Source organism: Notothenia rossii (assembly GCF_949606895.1).
Source record: "Notothenia rossii genome assembly, chromosome: 11".
NCBI lineage: Eukaryota > Metazoa > Chordata > Actinopteri > Perciformes > Nototheniidae > Notothenia > Notothenia rossii.
The window spans coordinates 35836560-35852372 of record NC_136910.1 but is presented as its reverse complement, the minus strand read 5'-3'; the positions used below and the strand labels follow the sequence as shown (position 1 = coordinate 35852372).

At 41.6% G+C, this 15813-nt stretch overlaps 1 protein-coding gene across 8 annotated transcripts in view; it reads right to left on the bottom strand.

Moving 5' to 3' along the window:
* Window positions 1–15813, bottom strand: part of arhgef28a (Rho guanine nucleotide exchange factor (GEF) 28a) — a 61157-nt gene that overhangs the window by 19597 nt on the left and 25747 nt on the right. For 2 of the 8 annotated variants that reach the window (XM_079657961.1, XM_079657962.1), the window contains exons 10-22: window positions 13656–13753; window positions 7365–7636; window positions 7098–7281; window positions 6872–6983; window positions 6074–6160; window positions 4936–4978; window positions 3534–3635; window positions 2530–2653; window positions 1671–1845; window positions 1291–1346; window positions 1109–1169; window positions 887–1001; window positions 672–787 (exon numbers count right to left, since the gene is read on the bottom strand). In XM_079657961.1, the coding sequence (XP_079514087.1) occupies window positions 672–787; window positions 887–1001; window positions 1109–1169; window positions 1291–1346; window positions 1671–1845; window positions 2530–2653; window positions 3534–3635; window positions 4936–4978; window positions 6074–6160; window positions 6872–6983; window positions 7098–7281; window positions 7365–7636; window positions 13656–13753 (1545 nt within the window). The remainder of the gene's footprint in view (window positions 1–671; window positions 788–886; window positions 1002–1108; window positions 1170–1290; window positions 1347–1670; window positions 1846–2529; window positions 2654–3533; window positions 3636–4935; window positions 4979–6073; window positions 6161–6871; window positions 6984–7097; window positions 7282–7364; window positions 7637–13655; window positions 13754–15813) is intronic. The other 6 variants (XM_079657963.1, XM_079657964.1, XM_079657966.1 and 3 more) reach the window with 5 other exon arrangements.

Below are 15813 nucleotides of genomic sequence, written 5' to 3'. Positions count from 1 at the left end.
ACATACCAAATCAGTTTTTCTTATCAAAACTGCAAGGTATTGCATTTCTATAATCACAACATTAACTACCATCTTAATCTACTTCTTTAGCCCAGGGGCTAATTATATGTGTGTTAACACATCTCAGTCCTGGTGACAAATCCTTTCTTCATTATTAACAAATAAAATATTCATATAGTTGTATCGTGATTTAAGGTAATCATAAAAGGCATTTCTCCCTCCACAAACAGAAAAACTCAGTTAAAGTACATTTATTTTACATATAAAATACAATCATTTACATATTTATGTTGTTTTTAAGTCCTGGTTGAATAATCAGACAACAGGTCTTTATCCACCTTTTTAATAATGAAAAATTGACATCGTGTTTTTATTTGTTGATCAGGAAACACACACCTGTCATCAGCATTGAGACTAATTTCTAAGGAAGTATGCATGTTACTGATTAAAAAATACATATTTTGTATATTAAAAAAATTAAAATCACTAGAAAAAAATCTGATAAACAAACCGTAATAACATATGTGTAAAAAATGTATGCAGCCAATCAGTTTTCCAACTATTTCCAATGGGAAACACGACAACATGTTTGTGCATGAGGACATACATTCCATGTGAAAACAATGTCCTTTATAGGAAACTGAAAACAATGAGCCTCATTCATCACATACCTTCTCCAAAGGATGAGTCAGTGGAGGTGGACGACACTGGAGTCTGCAGCAGCTCCTCTGATTGGCTGTTCGCCTTCCAGCCGTCACACTCTGTCTCTGAACCCTCACTGAGCCGACTGAGGAAAACACGGACAACCAATATTACCCTCAAATTGTCACCAATAACTCCACATTATAATAATTATATAATTCATAATGTCTGAGAGCTTAATGACCTGTCACTGTTTGTGAAAGACCCAGAGAGAAGGCATGACTCTGCAGTTTCCTTCATGACAGGTAGAGAGATAGAGACGGGGACACACAGAGGAGGACTGTCTCTTACTGTGAAATCTGTGGGCAAAAGAAAATATATAACAATAAATCATCCCCAGAATGAAATGATACAAACAGGAAATGTCACAAACAACTCCCTTGTGACCCTTGTGTTGTAAACTCACTCTGTGGGAGGGATGCTGTCTTGTTCTTCACCGTGGTAACAGCATACTTATCCTGAAGTTTCTAAGTAATACAAATGAGAGAGGCCGGTAACAGAGTATAAACAATTGACACAAGGACAGACTGCAGTAGATAAAGCAGTTCAAACCACTTTCTAACAAATACATTTCAACACAATATTCACCTTTAAACACGGGGGGACAGAATCCTTACAGCCCTTATGGACGATAGCAGTGCAACCTGGGAAAGAAATACAAACATCTGAGATAATCTATGTGGTTTGTAGGGCTGTGTTTCTTAGTCAAATAAGATTTAGAAAAATAATCAATAGTGGATTTCATTGACAAATCTGTTAAATTAATTTCTCCATAATAAATCATGCAAAAGCAAAACTTCCCCAGAGATATGCTCAGAATTAACCTGGAAATAAGTCTCTCAGCATGAAAACAGCTTCCAAAATTACTAATCCACAGATATCTTAATCAAATCAAACCAAAACAACCAATCCAAGGAGAGGGAAACCGTGGTGGGTTTTGCAAAGATAGAATATACACTTTTACTCACTGGAGCAATGCAGCAGGTCCTTTCCAGAAGCTGGTTTGTCACACACCACGCACATGTTGGGGCCCAAACAGGAGCCTGTGTTGAACCGATGTCCATTTGGCTGCCGGTCCTTGGCCTCCCTGTCCTTCCCCTTCCCCTTTGAAAACCATGCCGGAGACATGAGTAAACAAAGAGGCTAGACAGACAGAGAAACAGTGACAGCTCCGAGCCTTAACTCATATTTCTCTAAACCAGGGTGAGTTTGTATTTGCAGAGTAAACTCTTCCACATGTAGGTAGATACATGAGCCGGGACGGAATCCCCGCCTTTTGCCAAAGTATAAGAAAGTCCACCGACAAGGAAATGGAGCGTAGCATAAACAACAGATGCAGGTCGAGGGGGGGGGCTTCCGGTCTCTGTGCTGACTCAACAACAGGGGATTAATCATTGAAAGGAAGGAGGCTGGACACCATGTTTGGTCTGTCGCTGTGACCTTGAGTTATTCCCAGAAAACATTTCCTGGTTGTGTCTCCCAGAGTGTCCCATATTTTAAACCTGTGTCCAGACCTGGACTAGTAGCCTTCACAACTGTTTTATAATGGTCATTATCTGTAAATTATCCATACCTTTATTAAATAAATAAATATATATATATTGTAATATATAGAAACACAATTGCTGCAGAGGAGCACAAACGTCAATAAAAGTAAAACACATTTTATTTTGAGGCTAATAAACAAAGCTGAGAGTCTAATATAGCATGTAAAGCTTGCTTGTATGTACTGGAAGAGGACGTTTTGTTATGTTATTCCTGATACTCTATGGAATCTTTGACAGGTGTAACATCAGAGGCGTGGACTGTTTGTGTTTTGTCTTTTACCTTTGTCTTGTTGCGTGTGCTAGACATCCGGCTCTTGAGGAAACTGAAGGTGCGAATGACTTTGTACTTCTCTGATTCCACCTTTGTCGGGATGTTGTACTTATCCAACTCCTCCTCTTCAATTCTGAAGAAAAAATGAAATAATGTGAGTGCAATTTGTTACCTATCACAAGGGTATATAACCAACAACAGTATAAACATCTTGGTTGTTTTGCAGACATGAGGTAAGTGATAAAGTCTCGGCATCCTGTTTTCCTCCTGCTGAGTCTACAGGACAACAAAGGCAAGTTTGGTTAATGCAGGCGCAGGCACAGTGAGAAAAGTGTATGTATTCTTATATGCTTATAGCACAAAAGCATATAGCAGGTTAGTTCATACTGCAACATCCTGCCATGAAATGATAAACAGGTCATCCAGGGTGTACTTTCTGTTATCATAAATGTTTGATAAAGCAATATTTTAGTCAGTAAAATGTGTCAAAAAAAAGTATTCATTCTCTGCGACTCTGTGCTGTGAAAGAGGAAATCGTTAGGGGCTGGATACATGCAAAACCATAGAGACTTTGGTGCATATTGTTAAAAGACAATAACAACCAAACTTTTGTTGTGCTGTTAGAAGAGAAGAAAGGGGATTAAACAAGGAGAGGAAAGGAAACGGAGAGGAGAGGAAGAAGAGAAGAGGAAACAAGAATATGAAAGAAGGAGGGGAGATGAAAAAAGGAGAGGATAAGAATCAAGGGGAGGAGATGAAACAAGAGAAGAGCGAAAACAAAGAAAGGAGATGGAGCAGTGAGAGTAATAGAAAAAAGAAGACTGGGGGGAAAAAAGGAGATGAGAGGAGAATAAACAAGGACAAGAGGAAACAAGGAGAGGAGATGATATGCAACAGGTAGAGAGGAAGAAATGAAACAATACAAGGAGAGGAGAGGGTCGTGGGTTAGTTTGCTGGAGGTGGATGGTTAAGGATGCTAGAACAGGGGATCGGGGGTCCACCCCCCCACATACTCTTTGAGGAACTCAGACAGGGTGAGATGTTGGAGGGACTCGGCCAGCTCCATGCTGCCCTCATCGTCAGCAGACTGCGCTCGCTTACGGAACCTAATCTCCCTGTGAAGAGCAGCGCACACACACCCACACACACACACACACACACTGATGAGTTAATACTGATGAGAAGCCACAGCGGTCGAGGGGAAAGGCTACAAAGAGAAAGCAAAGATGTGCTCAGTTGTCACCTGCATATATTTAACACTACATACATGTGTTAATGAATATGGCCTCTGCTCCTAAAATATTCTACAGATGTTAGTCATCAAGGGTTAAACTAAAGAAACTTTAACTACGCTGCAAGAATAAATAAAAAGAATGACTTTACTATGGGGGAGTTTAAGTAGATTTTGAAGCATTAAGAAAATGGCAGTCTTGGTTATTGTGATTGCTGGTAAACTTTTCAATGAAATAATTGTATTTTGTATGCATTTTGTTGTATTGCGTATTAACTGGATATTCTATGTATATATAGTGTGACAGTTGTAATTGTGTGCATGTATTGTTTCAGTTTGTTGCTGCCTTCTTGTAAGCTCACTGTTAAAAAATTGAATTTAATATCAATGCATATACAGTATACACGCATCAAGTACATTCTGTATATTAGCCCTAAATGTGTCTAGTATCCTCCACTAGGGGGAGCCCCTGAAGTGCATTGGTTCAATAGGTGTATGTACACATGAAGATAGTAAAGATGGTGAGATCAGTAGGAAAACAAGAGGAGGAAATCCTATGTTATGTTAGTGCCAACCCTCTTTGGTCTGACAACAACCATCTAAAGCAGCACGGTCACTTGTACACTTACATTGTATACAATTGTTCAAATCATAAACCGTCATTTGCCTGTGCATTGTAGTATACAGTACACTCATTTTGAATTGGGACATCCTTGATGCAGCTGATCATGTCTGAGGCAAGACAGCCATGGAGGAAAAACAAGAGCATTGTGCATTTCAATAACAAAGCAGGAAGCCACTCAGGGTCACGCTGATATCTTTACTGTACGTCACTAGAAACAGAAACAAACGGGGTCAAAACCACCAGCTCGTAAAGCCTCTGCTCCACAAGGACAAAAGAGCTTTATAAAAGACGGCAGCGAACTTCACAGAGTGCCCGCTGTCACCAAGCAACCCGGTCGTCACGGTTACCAACATAGGTTGCTCCCCACGCTGGGGATAACATATTTGATGAAATTATCTTTGATTTTAATTAAGAGTTAAAGACCTGCTAATGTGAAAAGATGAGTCATTTTGTAAACACTGAAACTAAAAAGAGAGAAAAAGACACATGGAATATAACGTCACAAATAAATAAATAATAAGATTTAATTCAATTAAATAGTAAAGTAAAGAATAAATACCTTTTGTCATGTGACTGCTCTGATATACTGGAGGCTCTTTGCTCTGTGAACATGAACAATGATGAGAAGTTATCAAACTAAAACATTTAAGGGTTCGATGTTTATCCGAAAGAAAAAAAGAACATGACATTCAATATCATAAAAAACAAAGATCTATCATTTTAACCTCAAACTGTTTCAGCGAGTGAATATTTTCTGAAAGTTTAATTTTTGCCAGAGAAGCATTTCGTATGAGAGCATAATAATACATATATATATAATAATCAATTAAATCACAACCGATATGCAAGACAACAGATGATCGGGGGTATATGAAATTACATATGAAGCTGCAGCACAGACAGACACAGAGCGCAGACCCCTCAGAGATCCCTCGCCAGGCTGCAAAGCAATCAGCTGGCTTTTTATCTCATCACTGCAAAATAATGTGATTTCTTCTTGCACTCCCACTGCCATTCTGATTACTATAAGGCTGTCTCATGATTAGGGAAGCCATACACACAAACACACATGCAAACACATACATGCATACACACGCCAAGGTTAGTATGTTTTCATGATTCTAATTTACTTTGATTATTGCTTAAAATCCTCATTCTTGTTCAAACTTTTATCTAATTGTGGTTTCATTGTCCATGGTTTTCTACTCAAACTTTTAACCTTAACTTATCTTATACTCAACTTCAATGCAGAATGATGTTGCTGATCAGGTAGTTATATTTGAACCAGACAACAGTTTAAATATAGTCCTTTTTAAAAGGTGCAAAATTGTATTTGGCCACTTGGGAGCAGTGAAAACAAACCCAGAACAAATATTGTCCCCTATTTTAAATTGATATGGCAATCCTGACAGTTGTTTATTTACATGTTTGGCAGTTTCAAAGCAACCTCTACATTAATTTGAGTTAACAAAAAAAAATTGAGATAAAACCTATGAATATCTGTAGAGCTGTGGATATTTGCACTGCAAACGTTCCGTCTTCAAATCAAATCAAATGTTTCAAAACTTTAATTCAATAATCAGAATCAGTTAACAATAATAACCTTGACTCACACACACACACACATAAGCACTGACACTGACAGCGGCATGCTGAGCCTTGGCGCAGTGTGACGGCTGCAGGTGTCCAGTACTTACTACCAGGGTGGAGAAGAGACAGAGATTTAGACAGAGAGAGGGCCTGAAGGAGAGATCGGCTGTGGCTGACACTGTGGAGCCCAGCATCTACAGGACACAGTGGACAGAGCTCAGGCATCAACCACAGAGCAGCAGAATATCACCGCATACAGTCAAATCCAGACTGAGAGCTCTAAAATCAATGTGAATTGCACTGGTGTAGGCTCACTGTGAGGATTTGAAAAGTGTTTTTGAATACTTCAGAATCTTGGAAAATGTTTGCTTTCTTGACAAGAGTTGGAGATGAAGATCAATATCACTCTCATATCAGTCAGTCGATTTTCCTGGCTAAGAAATAGTGCATCATATCATCTCCAAAATAAACCAACATTTTGGGTTTTTGAATGAATTTAACAAAATAAATATATAACAGGTTTAATTAGCGAGTTTCACACGTGCTGGTAGGCCGATATTTGATCAGCCTATGCTAAGCTAAGGTAAGCTAAGCTAACTTTCTTCTCCTTGTTCATATTAAACAGACAACAAAAAGAAAGTGATATTGATCTTCTCATCTGCAAGAAACCAAATAGGTGTATTTTCCCAAAATGACACAATATTATTACGGAAGTTGACTGCACTTTTTATTAGTAGTGTGATTATCTGCATTGAACAGCTGGTGAATGTAAAAAAGAGAATGTAAAAAGTTAGCTCTGCACCAACCATTAGTGACACATAACACAAGTAAAGTTAGTTGATGAGAGCATTGTTAGTTAACTTATTTGTTAGACTACTGTACATTTCTGACTGTGTGTTACTGACCGGGGCTGATATCTGATGTGTGGTTGTCCCGCGCAAAACGAGCGGGACGCAAGCTGATTTTGGATGAAGAGTAGGAATACGAACGCGGGCGAATCCCCTGGTCACCCAATTCCTGTGAAAAATAATATTTCAAAACCTAGAAACACAAGACTTCAAACAATGCTAGTCATGAATGATATGAGGGGAACGGGAAATGAGTGTTAGAGAGCCTGATATGGTATTTTACCTTAGTGCTGGGTTCACATGCTGAGGAGGCAGATTGGCTGCGAGTGCATGTAAGGTCATGGGTGGGGCGAGATGCTTCACTTTTCTCTTCACTCTTCTGAACATCTGACAGGAGCGGGGAGAGTGGAGACTTTGGCTCAGTGCTGTCCTCTTCACTGTCCAGCTCCAGAGCCACCAGGCTGGGACTGGAGAAATAAAGAACCAGTTACACACAGTCACCTGAAACACTGCCTCTTGATTAGAGAAAATGTTCTACAATGTTTTATACCTGAGGTCGCAGGTTTCCATTGGGGAATTTTCTCTCTCATTGGTCGACTCAGAGGAGGTGGGACTTTTTAGCCTTGCGAGGGCCTGGTCAGCGAGGGAGAGTGGGGGAGAGCAGGGGAGAGAGGGAAGGAAGAATTCTTCTGAATAGGGCGGAGGAGAGTCAGTGGCTGCAAGGAAATCATCTGAGTCCACCGTGTCCCACAACCCGCTGTCCGTCCCCGTGCTGCCCCTCGTCACTCCGCTGACGCTGTACTGAAGGTCTGCATCTTCATCCTGAAGTCAAAATACACAAGTCGGATTAAAGAGTGCAAAAGGAAGAAGACATTTATTTTTATAAAAGTAGCAGGGGAAGATTCCCAGCTACAGCTCACCCCAAAATCCACAATACTTAGATTGTTTTTGTGTGAGTAGCAGAATGATGGAAATATAAGCCAAAAAGATGTCTGCCTTCTCTCAAATATAATGTAACTGGATAGCACTCAGCTCAAGGTGCTCTAAGTGGCAAGAAAGTAGATTGCCAGCATGTTCTCTTTCCAAGAATCAAGACCCGGTTACTGAAGATAATCAATAGACCTTGTTATGAGCAAAGTAGGAACTATTATCTTTCTACCGAACTACACCCACCAGCTGTATCCCCTTGAGTAACAGGTCATGATTCCTGGAAAGAGACTGATGGCCACAGCCACACAGGGTAAACCAACTACACTGCATCCTCATCTTCAGTAGTTTTGTTTCAGTGCAGCTACAATAAAACATGCCAATTAACACCACATATTTGCTCTAAAATAGTAAACTCTTTATTTGATTGTAATCTGACATTACTTCAAACATTTTAGCACAGCTAACACAAGTATTTGTTTGTATTAATGACTTTCTTTGTCTCTTGAGTTACCATGTCCATTGGGGGAGGTTACTTCCTGGTTCAGCAAAAGGTGTGGCCGAGCGCTGAGGACTCAAATACTGCAAGGAGCCAATTGGGACAGATTGGGACAAACCACCTGCTTCCATGTCAAAGGGGGGATTTGGGTTTTGTCAGTGTCCTTTGTGTATGATGTGACTATTAATTATCCCTTGGGTTCAACGTGGTTTGGCCAAGCCACTATATAGGTTCCTTGGTTTTTCATTGTAGGAGGTCAGTTTGTTGAGTTAACACCTGTTATGTTTCTTTGAGGTATTTTCTGTTGACCTCTTTTATAGGCCTTGTTATTATATGATGCTTTGTGGATTTTTGGGTAAATAAAACCCCTAGTTTATTTAAACCACTCCTGTGTCCTGTTGTCTTACTGCTTGGTCCCTGACAATTGGCGGCAGTGGTGGGATCATTCAGTGGAGGACACAGGTGTTTTTTTTCACTTTCTTTTCTTTAAAAAACAAAAAGATGCAGCGTGGAGGGAGAATTACAAGGAAACCGCGAGGACCGACAAGCCTTTCAAATGTCCAGGAGAAGCAAGCCAGTAGTGAAGAGGAGGACAATGGGGCCTCTGGAGTGGTAGAAAGCACTGAGGGTGAAGGTAAGGAGCCATCCATGTCGGACCTGGTGGCCCTGCTTCAGGCCCATATGGGGCAGACTGAGGGTCAAGCGGCAAAGCAGAGCGAGATAACTACAAGACAGGAACAGCGGTTTGAAACAATGCAACAGCAGTTTCAGCTTTTGCAGTTAGAAGTTCAGGCCAGAACATCTCCAGTACCAGATTCTATGTCCGCAGACCCTGATCCATCAGAGGTGGAAGTCTTACCATCCACCAGCAACCATCCTCAGGTGCAAGCTGAGTTTTTTTACCATGGCTGCCCATCCAAACCTTGCAGGTCAGTCTCGCACACACCATGAGCCCAGAATGGAAAGATTAACGGAAAATGATGACATTGAACACTTTCTGATTACGTTTGAACGGAATGCTTATAGCATGCCGGTGGCAGAAAACAGATTGGGTTTTTCACTTGTTACCATTGCTTACTGGCAAAGCTAGAGGTGCTTATGTGCATATGGACATTGATGATTCCCTTGACTACGACCAAGTCAAATCTGCTATTCTTTCCAAGTATGACATCAACCCTGAGACCTAAAAGGCAAAGATTTAGTTCCTTTGAGTTTAACCCTGACGAGAGCCTCAAGGAGTTGTATGTAAGACTCAAGGAACTTTATGGGAAATTGATCCAACCAAAAGGTAAATCCATACATGTAATTGGTGAAATAATCATACTAGATATACCAATATTTGAGAAGGTTGTCCCCTGAGCTTCAAGTCTGGATCCGAGAGCGTGACCCAGGATCGGCGATGGAGGCTGCTGGACTGGCTGATGTATTTGTTGCTGCCCGTAATAAAGTTCAACAATGGAGCTATAACTCATGGAGTTCAACGGATCGACACAAACCAGCTTGACAGTACGATCAGGAGGCACCCTCCGGTGTGGGTAAGCCTCCCATGTGGGAAAAGCAGTCAGCTAGCGGCCCATTTAAACCTCTTGGTAAAAAGCCAATTTATTATCTCTGTGGAATAGAAGGCCATAAAACCTATGTGCAGCCAAAATGACACAAATGTGCTTTGTGCCTCGCCCTCATATTGAGCATGTTCGTAAGGATGACCAGTCTATTAAGATGACACTCATAGAAGTTAATGGACAGATTATCAAGGCCTTGCTGGATTCTGGGAGTAGTCAGACTCTTGTACACCGGAAGTTTGTACCACCCAACATTATTAGCACAAGAGACACGATCCCAATCTGTTGTGTGCATGGAGATGAGAAAAGCTATTCAACAGCTGACATGTACATAAAAGTAGAGGGTCAAACTTACCTCTTGAACATTGGGGTTGTTGATAACTTGCCTTATCCAGCGGTGCTGGGGCGAGATCTTCCAGTGCTTTTTGATTTGTTGGAGGGGAAGCAAAGCCAAAAATGTAATTTTGTAGTTACTAGAGCACGGGCAAAATCACCAAATGAGCACTCTGAGACTCTTAGTGCTTTACCTTTTTTCAATCAGAAGCTTGACACAACATCTGGGAGACCTCGGAAAACTTGCAGACAGAGGAGGCAGGAAAAGTTCCAACACCCAGTTGTGAACCCACCATCCAGCACTGAGCCAGATTTAACCTTACAGTTTCAAATGCCAGCCAATATCATGGAAATGCAGAAAGCTGATCTATCCCTAGTTTCTCTTTTTCAGACGGCGAAGGAAAAAGAGCCAGGGGCTGAGCTGGGCATCAACGAAGAGGAGTATGTTCTGCAAAATGGCATTCTCTACCGTCAGCAGGGGACAGTGTTGCAGCTAGTGGTTCCCCAAGCAGTTAGATACAACATTCTCTCTTTGGGGCACTCTATCCCCTGGGCTGGCCACCTGGGTAAGCATAAAACCATAGCTTGCATCCAACGGTATTTTCACTGGCCTGGCCTGCGAAGAGAGGTCACTCAATTCTGCAGAAGTTGTCCTCAGTGCCAAATAACATCTGCTAGAACCCCCTCCAGAGCTCCCCTCCAGGCTTTACCCATCATTGGCACCCCATTTGAGCGCCTTGGGATGGACATTGTTGGTCCTGTTGAAAGGAGCAAGGGGGGAAACCGGTACATGCTGGTCATAACAGATTACGCCCTAAAGTACCCAGAAGTTTTTCCATTGAAATCCATAAAAGCAAAATCAGTTGCTTTCTGTTTGGTTCAGTTCTTTTCAAGAGTAGGTTTCCCTCATGAAATATTAACTGATCAGGGAACTTACTTCATTTCCACTTTGTTGAAACAGGTGTATCACTTGCTGGATATTCGGAGCCTGAGGACCACACCATATCATCCCCAAGCTGATGGATTGACAGAGCGTTTCAACCAAACCCTGAAGCAGATGCTACGGAAGTTTGTCAACAACAGTGGCACAGAATGGGACCAGTGGCTGCCATACCTCCTCTTTGCTTATAGAGAAGTACCCCAAGCCTGCACTGGTTTCACTCCATTTGAACTTTTGTATGGACATGAAGTACGAGGACCTCTCTCACTGTTGAGGGAGATTTGGGAGGGAAACAAGGCGAGGGAGGGTTCTGTTAACATTGTATCCTATGTTGTTCAGATGAGAGATCGATTGGAGAAAATGAGTCAGCTTGCCCAATCTCACGTGGCCCAGCAACAGCAGAAGTCCTGGTATGATCGGTCAGCTCGGCAAAGATCCTTCAACCCAGGACAAAAGGTACTAGTTCTCCTCCCAAGTGATAACAGCAAGCTGTTGGAAAAGTGGCAGGGACCATTTGAGATCAAGAAGCAACTCGGGCCCACAACATATGAGGTATCGACTCCTGGGAAGCCACGCTCCAGAAGAGTACTACATATAAATCTCTTGAAAGAGTGGGTGCCGCGACCTGAACAAGAAGCAAGAGTGATGCTCATCAGGGATGTGCGAGAGGAAGAGGAAGTAGAGGAGCAATACCTATCTCCAGGGGGGGCTACGGTGAGCCATGACCTCAGCCACCTCTCAGAAGACAAACAGCTTCAGGTGAGAACAATCTGTCGGTCAGAATTATTTCAGGAGAATCCTGGGAGAACAGATATTGTTGAGCATGACATTGTGGTTAGAGAAGGTGCTTCTGTGAGACGGCTGATTTACAGGATTCCGGAATGCCTGCTGGCGTCACTGAAAAAGGAGGTCGATCTGATGCTGTCCCTGGGGATCATTGAGATTTCGAAAAGCGAGTGGTGCAACCCAGTGGTCCTTGTGCCAAAGAAGGATGGTAGTCTTAGGTTTTGTATTGATTTTAGGTACCTGAACTCAATTTCTTTGTTTGATTCTTATCCAACACCAAGAATCGATGAACGGCTTGGAAAAGCCACAAACCAGGAAGCAGCTCCAATCTTTTCTGGGCATGGCAGGCTTCAACCACCGCTTTGTACCACAATTCTCTGCCAGGGCAGCTCTACTCACAGACCAGACTGGATCCCGGTCTTCAAATCGGATACAGAGGAGTCCTTGGCAGCTTTTCATGACATCCAGGGATCATTGAGTAAGAAATCTGTTCTTTACAGTCCAAACTTTGATGAATATTTTATCTTGCAAACGGATGCTTCTGATAGGGGTCTGGGCGCTGTGCTTCTCCAGGGGTCATCAGACAACCGCCATCCAGTGGCCTACATCAGCCGGAAACTGTTCCCCAGGGAGGTCAGGTATTCAACCGTGGAAAAGGAGGCACTGGCTATCAAATGGGCCCTCGACTCTCTCCGCTATTACCTCCTGGGTAGAGAATTCACCCTGGAGACTGATCATAAAGCGCTTCAGTGGATGGGAAGGATGAAGGATACCAATGGAAGGATTACCCGGTGGTACCTGGCACTGCAACCATTCCGCTTTAACATTCAGCACATCCCAGGCAAGGACAATGTCACAGCCGACTACCTCTCTCGCTGTTTCAGCGAGAGTCTTGAAGGGGGGGGAAGTGTGTGATGGCCACAGCCACACAGGGTAAACCAACCACACTGCATCCTCATCTTCAGTAGTTTTGCTTCAGTGCAGCTACAATAAAACATGCCGATTAACACCACAAATTTGCTCTAAATGGTAAACTCTTTATTTGATTGTAATCTGACATTACTTCAAACATTTTAGCACAGCTAACACAAGTATTTGTTTGTATTAATTACTTTCTTTGTCTCTGGAGTTACCATGTCCATTGGGGGAGGTTACTTCCTGGTTCAGCAAAGGGTGTGGCCGAGCGCTGAGGACTCATAAATACTGCAAGGAGCCAATTGGGACAGATTGGGACAAACCACCTGCTTCCATGTCAAAGGGGGGATTTGGGTTTTGTCAGTGTCCTTTGTGTATGATGTGACTATTAATTATCCCTTGGGTTCAACGTGGTTTGGCCAAGCCACTATATAGGTTCCTTGGTTTTTCATTGTAGGAGGTCAGTTTGTTGAGTTAACACCTGTTATGTTTCTTTGAGGTATTTTCTCTTGACCTCTTTTATAGGCCTTGTTATTATATGATGCTGTGTGGATTTTTGGGTAAATAAAAACCTTAGTTTATTTAAACTACTCATGTGTCCTGTTGTCTTAATGCTTGGTCCCTGACAGAGACATTTGTTGAGTTTTTCAAATGTAAACATTTTAGCGAATTTATCACCAAAAGCTGGTTTCATTATACTTGAGAAAAAGGCAGACATCTCTAGGGCTGATACCGCTAACAGTCAGCGACTCACACTAAAACAATCGAGGTTGAAAAATAGCAGTGCAGGTATGAGGACAAATAAGTATAGTTTATTTTGGGGTTAACTGTCCATTGAAATGATAAATCTGTGTTTAAAGAGAGAGGGTGATGTATGACCTGTGAGTGTGTGATGATCCGATCGCTGCTGTTCATCATGGAGAGCAGAGGGTCTGCAGCATGCTGCCTGAACTGGCTCTGCATGGGATGCCCATCTACTGTGAAAACAAACAGAACAATCTTCAGTGAAGTTTATATGAAGCCACTTATTACTATTATTCATCCTAACATCAGTTGGTTTAATATAAAAAACAGCTCTCAATGTGCCATGAGTTACCCAGATTTCCAACCTGTACAACCAAAATACATTACAACCATTTCAATGAAAACTCTCCATCAGATATGCCATCATATATTTCTGTTAACAGTTAGCCTTCTGTCCTGCTTCTTTCTAATGATTTTTGGATCATTGTGCCATAATTTATTGATCTTTCTCCTATGAAATGTCAGGGATAGAGTAAAGAAAGGAAAATGTGATACTGCATACCTTCTCCCTGTCTGACCTTTACAGGTTTGTTTTTATAGAAACCTGCACATGTCAACCTTACCGCCAAACTGACCGTTTTCTAGGAAATGGATTATGGACTGGAGCCTTGTTCTCCTTTATAGACCACATCTGGTTAACAGTAATCATGTACACTCTCTTTCATATTCATACATTGAATTATAAAAACAGGATGTGGGCAAATGTCTAAATTGGGAACTCTGGGCATGACTACAATTCACATATACAAAATGTTTTTCCTTTTTTTTATATATATATAGTGGTGTAATATTATAGTTTGTATGAATGCTCCTACCACCATTTTAATTAAAAATAACATGATTTTAATACCTTGGTTAGGTTTTGGGACTCTTTTTGTAGACTGAGAATATAAGACTCTTTGTCTTGTTACTTTTTTAACATGGAAAATCTCACAAAATACCTGCCGATATGGAATAAAGGAAGACATATTTATCAAATATTATGAATCAATGTATATTTATAAATGTTTCGATATGACAATTACTTATCCTTCACATTTTTTAAATCTGAACTCCTGTACAGTATTTAGTGTTTATAGAGTAAAAAGCACACTAAATAAGGCTTTTAAATGTGTATAGTGCAGTAACAAGTACAATGTTTCTGTTTAAAATGTAGTTAAAGTACAAACCAACAATAAAGCACAGTCAAAGCACCTTACAAATGTAAGAAACTCAGATAAATAAGTAAAGAATAGGTGCAGTTTACATACTTGTGCAGACTAAAGTGCATGTTAACAAGAGCTGGTAATTCTAAGATAACAATGTGGAAAATGACCTCTCTTGATGAGAAGCCATTTTCAAAGCCCTCTGAGCGCTTTCCCCTCAGACTTTGATGTCTGAGCGGCCATGCCCACACTAATGTAAGGGAAATCCTGAGCATCACAGAGGCATTTCCTCTCTGCTCTCACACAGTGAAGACATTAGCTGCAGCTCAAACACACAAGTCTGTGTTTATTTTACATTCTGTATATGTCTCTGTCTGCATGCTTCCATTTTATTTGCTCAAATCAAACTGTCAGTGTATGCAGCTTCACACTCAGACACAGAAATCTCCCCTCTGTTTCATTTAAAGCATGGTGAGGGATTGAAGACTCAGATGGTGGAATGATTGTCACACAGGCACGTTCCAACAAGAGCTGAAACTGTTGAAACTAGGTGACCATTTCGACAGATCTGGAAAAAACAATAACTCTGGATGACAACTTTATACCACAACCATCGTCAGGCGCTGTCATGACAACAAAGATATTCAGCTCAGCTGGGAGTTTGATGCCTTGAGTAATACTGAAAAATCTGCAGTCCTGCTTAAGACACACACACACACACACACACACACACACACACACACACACACACACACACACACACACACACACACACACACACACACACACACACACACACACACACACACACACACACACACACACACACACACACACACACACACACACACACACACACACACACACACACACACACACACACACACACACACACACACACACACACACACACACACACACACACACACACACACACACACACACACACACACACTAGGACTCCCAGTAACCGTGGCAACACCTGAAACATTTGAGGATCCTCCTCAAAGTTTTTTACAAGCCAGTGACTGTTTGCGCTTAGCTGGGCTTCTACAATCTTGCGTGTAAGAACTGGAGAGAACTCAAGG